General features: G+C 37.4%; 1 protein-coding gene across 1 annotated transcript; it reads right to left on the bottom strand.

Moving 5' to 3' along the window:
* LOC104771281 (protein ECERIFERUM 26-like) lies at window positions 4803–7015 on the bottom strand. Its single transcript, XM_010495788.2, has 2 exons — window positions 6416–7015; window positions 4803–5786 (listed from the first exon to the last, which is right to left on the bottom strand). The coding sequence occupies exons 1-2, from the start codon at window positions 6839–6841 to the stop codon at window positions 4917–4919; spliced, it is 1296 nt and encodes a 431-aa protein (XP_010494090.1). The 5' UTR covers window positions 6842–7015; the 3' UTR covers window positions 4803–4916.

Genomic DNA, 8730 nt, shown 5'->3' with positions numbered 1-8730 from the left:
TCTTCTGAACTTTCCGCTTCTTTGCGGGAGGAGATTCAGACTCAACAACTGCTTCAGCTTTCTTTTTCTTTTTCTTCTTATCACTCCCCTTTACATCCCAAAAACCTTTAACAAACGTATTCATATGTATGTCTTCGATCAGGCGATCAATTGCTGGGTCGTCTTCTTGTTCTGGCCATGAATGAAATAGCTCGCAGTCGTTTTCCTTCATAACCATTTTAATCACACGCAGTTGTAACATAAGAGATTATGAAACCCATCAGTAAGTTTTAACTCAGTCATTACTAATGAAAGCATAAATCAGTCATTACTAAAACATAACTCAGCCAACACTAAAGCATAAATCATCCATTACTAAAACATAACTCAGCCGTTACTAAACAATAACTCAGCCATAACTACATCATAACTCATCCATTACTAAACAATCACTCAACCAGATATAAACCTTACCTCACCAAGCGCTTTGATCTCTTCAGCAATTGCGGTTTCCAGCGATGAACGTGTACGGTTTCCACCCCATTGAAGCATCGGTATGCCACCATCATTAGCTGATGCATTCCCAAACCGTTCTCCAAAGCATTTGATGGACTCATACGCCCAAGCCTGTAACACGGGTGTAAACCCACTGAGGGTGTACGACTTTCCCGTAGGGTTCAACATCTTTATGGAATCAACAAGAGCTTCAAATGCTGACCGACCCCACGGATACGTCTTCATTGCTTCATCATCAAAAACTCTTTTGGCACTTTCATATGGAATTCTAGAGTTATGATGCAAACCATAAAGTCCAATGTGTTGAAGAAGCAACAGCCCCAACCATTTACGATGATCAAGTCCAATACACTTTTAATGCTTTCCTGAGTTCAAGTAGCGTTGGACCTGCCCCACCAGNGTCACTAAACCATAACTCATCCATAACTAAATCATAACAAATCCATTACTAAACAATCACTCAACCAGATATAAACCTTACCTCACCAAGCGCTTTGATCTCTTCAGCAATTGCGGTTTCCAGCGATGAACGTGTACGGTTTCCACCCCATTGAAGCATCGGTATGCCACCATCATTAGCTGATGCATTCCCAAACCGTTCTCCAAAGCATTTGATGGACTCATACGCCCAAGCCTGTAACACGGGTGTAAACCCACTGAGGGTGTACGACTTTCCCGTAGGGTTCAACATCTTTATGGAATCAACAAGAGCTTCAAATGCTGACCGACCCCACGGATACGTCTTCATTGCTTCATCATCAAAAACTCTTTTGGCACTTTCATATGGAATTCTAGAGTTATGATGCAAACCATAAAGTCCAATGTGTTGAAGAAGCAACAGCCCCAACCATTTACGATGATCAAGGTTAACCCATCCCCGGCACACTTTTAATGCTTCCCTGAGTTCAAGTAGCGTTGGACCTGCCCCACCAGGCACTTTCAAAAGTCTGAAGAAATCTTTGTGTTCCTCTTCAAGTTCAAACCGTTCAGTAGGCATTGGGGCTATGTTTAATCCCGTCACATAATGAAATTCATTCAACCCAAACCTGATAGGTTGACCGCCGACCACAAACCAAAGCTCCTTCTTATGTACCCTTAACTGGTTACATAGTAGGAAATGAACAACCTTACCAGACCAGACGAATTGGCTATCAACTAGCTTAGAGATTATTCCAATAGGTACATCTTTCGTTTTTTCCCACTCATTCAGTCCTATTGATTCCCTAATCTGAGGGAATTCTCTCATCCTGAAATTGGTGTTAATGTCTCTACACTCTATATTAGAGTTTCCTTCAGCGTATAGTCATGGGGGGTAATCCCTTGCTTGTTCTTTAGAAGAAATAATCACCATCGACATCTGTTATAGTTCATAAGTAAATCATAAAATAAATCAGCCATAACATAAAACAAACTCATACACAAAGCATAACATAACTCAGCCACAAACACATAACTCAGATCTAAAGCACAAAATATCTCAGTCACAACTCAGCCGTAACTCAGCCGCAAAATAAAACAAACAGTAAATCAGCCATCGAATCGAGTAAATCTAATAAATCAGCCATAAACCCTAAAATAACTGAGCCGCAACATAAAACAAAAAGTAAATCAGCCATCCAATCGAATAGATCTAACAAATCAGCTGTCATTAACAACGGCGACAATCAGCCGTAAATCATCGAAAAAACCCACATTCAGCCGGAAAATTCGAAACTAAACAGTCGACACATACCAGATAGACGAAGACGAAGAAGACGAAGAGAGAGAGAGAGCGACGACGAAGAAAGAGAGTGCGACGACGAAGATAGAGAGAACGAGTAAAGACGGCGAGAGATGACGGCGAGAGATTGACGGCAAGAGAGTGGACAATATCAGAGTATCGCCAGCGACGAGAGACGACGAAGAGACGACGAGAGTTTCGATATTGTTTTTTCGCGGTTTGTGAACAGTTAAAACTATTCACTTTCCCTCTCTTTGATATAAACAAGAGAAAACAAAACTGTGGATCTAAAAAAGACTGCGATCTAAAAAAAACTGCTTAATGATGTGTTAAATCATATCGGATGTGTATTTTAATTTGCTGATGTGTATTTTTTTTTAATTTTTTACTCAAATTCGAGAAACAAAACCCAAAGGGTAAATTGTAATTACACCCAGGGCACTAAACATTCTAGTAATTTTCAAAAGATTTATAGATATGAGTAATAAACCAACTTTTGGATAACATTTGAGTAATTCTTTCTTTATAAAATAAGTCCTGAAGTTCATACATATTTACAATCATGCCATTGGCATTAATTATTAATTTGTTTTTCATTTAATTAGTTAAAATTAAGTTTTTATTTTTGAAAACAAGATTTCCCATCCTAAATAAATTTCCAAAAAAATTGGAACCACTCCCTTTAACATTAAGTGTTAAGTTTATAATTAATTTAACTAGATTTTAACATGCGGTATACCGCATGTATATAATTTTTATTATTATTTATATTTTATATTGTATTTCTTTTGTTAAATATTTGATGTTTTGCAAATAGAGGAATAACTAAATTTTCCGAGCGTTTGTATAGCTAAATGTTTATATTCATTTTTTAATCCGTAATATACTTCATGACTATTTGTTTGTTATATTTAGTTTGTTTTGTTTAGTGTTTGAGATTTTATTTTGATTTTTAATTATTATAACAAAAAAATAAGGATCTAAATATATAATAAGTCATTTATACGCTATGATTAAGTCAGATTTTTCCTAATGATTTAATTATTTTACACAATCTTAGTTAAATCAACTTAATTTTATATATCAAATATTCTAATATTAATAGTGTTGACAAATAATTAAATGAGGATTTAACCCGTGTTAGCACAAATTTAATGATAGTTTATTAATTCTAGCATATCGTCTTTATAACCCATCTACTATATAATCATATTGTATAGTATTTTGAACTTTTTTAATTTTACATATTCGTAATATTTTAAAATTTTATTAAGTTTCTATATATTAATTATAATATTTAAATAAATGTGATCGAAGTTCTTCTTACGTTAAAAATTAAACTCACATGTTTTGGAAAACAAAATAGGAATCAAATTGTTGTTTTCTTGGTTTGCAAAAGATTCATAGATAGAATATTTTCAATACACAATAGAAGGTGTAGTTAAATATATCATATTTTGTGTTTCCATATTGATTTTGCTATAATTTTTTAGTTGAAATGGAATGTAAAATATTTAGGAAAGAAAATCTGAAGTAATGTTATTTTGGAAACTTTTGAAGGGTTAATGTTGTAAATAAAAATTTAAATAAGCAAAACTAAAAGGGCATAACACAAAATGTACTTCAAAAATGTTAATATAGATTAATATTAAATTTCCAATTTTACAAAACAATATTTTCTCCATACACAATTCAGATTGTTTAAACTAAGTGTTTCACAGATTTATTTGCATTTTTATTACGTATTTAAAACTAATTTTTACTTTCACAGGTTTCGTATGATGAGTTTTTACGGATTAAAAATCTTTGAACATGTTTCCTCACCCGTCTAGCATGGCGGGTTTGGACTATAGAAACTATAGATTTGTAATCATAGTTTTGAAAATTAACTTATAAATTATTTAGTATATGAACTACAAAATATTAGACATACTACAACACATTCTTAATATTCCAAAAAAAATACACATAAAAATATACACTAACATAATATATAGGCATAACCTCTGTTTAATTCTAGAGAACAAAACAAATCTAGAATTTTATATTCTATCTAATAACAAATGTAATGTAATTGGGTTATAAACTTTATAAAACGTAAGAAGAAGAAAAAAAATTCTAAACAAAATTCTAAATTAATTAGACAAAAGTTAATTAATTGAGAATTTGAAAACTAAATAAAATAATAATTATTATTTAAAATACAAAAATTTATAATTTAGTCCCGCGGTAATCCTAGTGCGATTGCAGTTTTAAACAGTATTAAACGTCTTGGTGACTGATTTAACGATTAAAAATATATTGTTTGCAGAAGGTTTATGCTTTTTGTATAACTATTTATTATGCTTTTTATTCATTTTTAATTAATTAATGCTTATAATTTATGAAAATATTAAATGATAATATTTAAAATATTAATTCTACATAGAGTTATGAACAATGTGTATGAAAAATGATTCATTTTTTTTTTTTTAATTTATATACGTAAAAACTTTCAAAATCAAGTTTTTAGGAATAGAAGAAATATATAATAGAGATATAATATTTTATTTTTTTCAAAATGTTAGCTTTGGTTTTAAAAAAAAAATCCTAATAAAAACACTCTTTTATTCCTTCTTTGTTATATCACAAACGCATTTGATAAGAACAATATTCTGATATTCATAATATATTTCCTTTTTTCAAAGAGCCTTCTTATAAACTACTTCACACCACTTAGAATAATCTTGGGCTCAAATCGAAGGATTTCTTGATCCACAAGTAACTTCGACACCTCCTCCTCCGGTAAAGTAACCGATACCACCCTCCCAAACCCTTTCTCTGGGGACGGCATCACCATAATCACCCCTTCACCACCAACGTTTCCGATCCGGTAACTCACATGCACAGGCCTAACACCGTCCTCAAACACAGCCTCGTACATCATCGGGTCTCCTTCAACAATCATATGCTCCATATTCACAATCGTCAAATCTCCACCGTACATCAGCTCTTGTTCCCCAACCCGGTTTAGATCGGACCTGATTTTCTCCACGGTTAGGTTCGTCACGTGGTCGTTTATCAAACGTGCAACATGTACAATCCCCTGATCAGCCACGTTAGTCATCTCTAGAGACGAAAAGTTTAAAGCGTTTCCGAAGAAGCCATAAGGAAGTGGATTAGGCAAAAGCCTCCTGAAGTCCACACACATACACACTCGATCATGGCTCTTGCGCTTTACTAGAGCGACACGTGTCCAGAAAAGAGCGGCAAACACATCGAACGGTGAGGCTTTGGGGAATATTCCGTCTTCTTCGATATATTTCTTGAAGGAGGAGCTAGAGAAACGAAACGTTGCGGTGGCTGTTTTTGTTGAAATAGGCTTAGAAATGGTCGCACTGTTGGGTTTAACGGCGTCAGTATCATCAGTTAAGATGGAGGGTAGTGGTGAGAAGGATGGAGGATGGACGATACATCGACGGCGTTGGGCTTCTGTCCATGATTTTAAGAGAACAGTAAGTGTTGTTGCGTCTGCTTGCCTGTGTGGGCAGCTTAGGCCTATTGCTACTCCTCCCCCTTGAAATTCGTTAATCTGCCAAAATCGTTACAAAAAAAGTATCAAGGCTGTGAACCAAATTATCCTACCCGGACCAAAAACTGAACAGTATTTACCGATATGCTATCAAGGCCGGGAAATCAATACGATTCGGGTTTTGGTCTTATATACCTAAGTCGAGATTCCAAAGTTATTGTGCTGAATAAGCCGTAACTTTATATACATATCTTTGATTGTACATAAATCTCTGTTGCAAAACCAGAACATACTTACAACATCTAAGTCATTTTATCAACACAAAAAATGACTTTTAAGATTAAAACTTACCAAATTGATGCAATTTACCAACACAAACTTTGGCCCGCAAGATCAAGAACTTACTTTGAATTTAGTCAATTTACCAAAATATACCTAAAATACTTAAAACTGAAATTTGACGTAAAAACAAAACAAATTTATAGTTTTATAATCATTCCGACACGAATTACTTATTTTATCACCCTAAATCGTACTGAAACCAGACAGAACCAAGAATACGTTTAGTTAAATGTTAAAACTGACAGAACTTTTTCAACCCAAATTTTAGAAGTTCCAAACCGAAACAAACTGATGAACTAAGAGTAAGACAAACAAACTTATACTATATGAATGATGTGTAAATGAACCTGTAGACGAAACGGTGCCCAAGTACTCGGATCTTCTGGCATATCTCCCCAAGCCGTTAAATCACTTTCATCATGTCCATCGGCTGATCTTAGCCATTCATCAATACCCACACAGACTTTGGCTTTCAAGGTTCGAAGTCCGGCGTCGTTACACTTCACCTCCAAGATCCCGTCTGGGGTTTTAGCGACCCGACCAACAACGGGCGGGTACATAGAGAGGAGCTCAGACAACGAGATCCGGACGGAGTCGAGGTCAAAGGACCCGAACGGACTACGAGGGTAGTAAACGATGACGTGGAGAGTATGTGGACTCATGGCGTTGTCTAAAGCGGTAAACGGGTGTACCCGAGCAGATCTTGATGGCTTGCTGGATACCGCAGTTAGCATTGACTTGACTTCGACCCGGTTCTCTTGGGCGATACCCATTTTTATTTAGAAAAAGTTAGACAAAACTAAAAGAGACTCTGAATATTGGTCTGAGTGTTTCTATGAGAAATTTAGAAACACGTCTTATATATAAAGAAAACCAAAGATGAACATTTCAGTTTACTAGAATATAAAGATCTTTACGTGATACAGGGAAGAGAATAATGTGTAAAGTTTGTTGAGGTTGCATTGATCATTTATGGAGGGGATGATAAGTGCTGGTGCCTGCTAGTAGTTGTACTTGTACCTTGTTATCCAATAGAAACTCACCTCACCATTAATGTATATACAAAAAGTCAAAAACTATGAAAAATGAAAGTCACCGATGGATTTAATGGGTTCTCATAACGCAGTGGGCCTCACAAATATAGGTGGAACATAGGAGCGGTTCTATTCATGACGACTGACGAGGATGTGTTAGGTGCCCCATGATATTATGACATTGAAAAGTTATTACTTGAAATCCAATGCTTGTCGTGGGCAATCCTATAGCCCCTTTCCTCAAAAATTACTTCGTGATGCTCGGATTTACATCGTCTTGATTTCCTTCGGATCATCTCCTTCAAAACCCATTTCTGAGCACTATATCTCATCTTGTTCGGTTTCTCCCAGCTCCCTACGAGTTCTCTAATCTCCCTAGCACCTCGGTCCTTATAAGCTCCGCCATCCCTGTTGTACCCACGATTCGCCATCTCGGATAAACAGGCAAAAGGCCTGGGCCGGGCACATTACACGGGTTAAGGATGCAGCTCGGGACGGCCCATCAGGCCCGTAGAAAAAAAGAGAGCGGAGAGGTGACATATCAGTTAGCTCGCAGCTCGAGCTCGGTCAAAGATTCCCGCATTCAAGTGTATTAATTAGGACGCATAAATCATGTAAAATTAATTACCAAATTAATGCGTAATTAATTTGTCTGTATAAATATGTAAGGGGGGAGTCATTTGAAAGGATGGAACAATTTTTTCTTGAAGCAATACAATACAAATTCTAGTACTCAAACACTCACAATTCAGTTCGGAACTTTAAACGGTGTCAAGCTCCTCCACACTTGAATCACTTCGGAAGGAGAGAATTTATTTCAGTTCTCACATTTGGCGCTAGAAGGAGGGGAGTTGTCACCTAACTCTTGCTAGTTCCGACTTCGCAACCGAACCCATTTCATCCAACCACCGCTATGGCTACCGATTCTTCCAATCAGGTAACTCTGGAGGCTATCCAGAAACTGTTGCATGACTTGTCTGAGAAGTCCAATCGCCAGCAAGCAGCCTCGGCCGCTCTTACCGAGCGTTTTGATAGCTTGGAGGGTCAGGTCTCCACCCGTCTGGAGGCAATCACTGCGTCGCTAACCGACCTCTCAGCCTCTCACCATGCATATGCCGATCGGGTCGATCTCCTATCTTCGATCAAAACCCTCGCCGACGCGCTCTGGACTTTAGCGGCGTCATTCCGCCTCTCACCACGCAGCCTGCAGCAGCAAACTCCACCCCGGGGAATACCTTCCCACCCCAGCTGAGTGCTCAAGCAGCACCTCCGCCGGTCGGCGATAGTCATACTCCAGGGCAGCTCGACGTGGCCGGATCCTCCGATGCCCAAGTTCGTTTTCCTCCCCCGTGGGCGGAAACACTTCGACTCCTGGTTACGTCACCAATCCCGAGATCTTCCGCATGCAGAGCAAAATCCGGGACATGCGGTCCGTGATGCACAGTGCAACCACCTCGGCTCCAGATATTTTCCGTGTGATCGAGGAGTCTAAGCGAACTCCTTTCTCCGACCAAGTAGCCCGAGTTCGCATCAAAGATACTGGCAAAGTTAAGTTCTCGAGCTACGAGGGAAAAGGAGACCCGACCAATCATCTCAAGACCTTCTTGTTAACAGCTAGCCGCGTGGAC

The sequence above is a fragment of the Camelina sativa genome, chromosome 20 (assembly GCF_000633955.1).
Source record: "Camelina sativa cultivar DH55 chromosome 20, Cs, whole genome shotgun sequence".
NCBI lineage: Eukaryota > Viridiplantae > Streptophyta > Magnoliopsida > Brassicales > Brassicaceae > Camelina > Camelina sativa.
The sequence above is the reverse complement of the archived record's forward strand: the minus strand, read 5'-3'. Positions and strand labels throughout refer to the sequence as shown.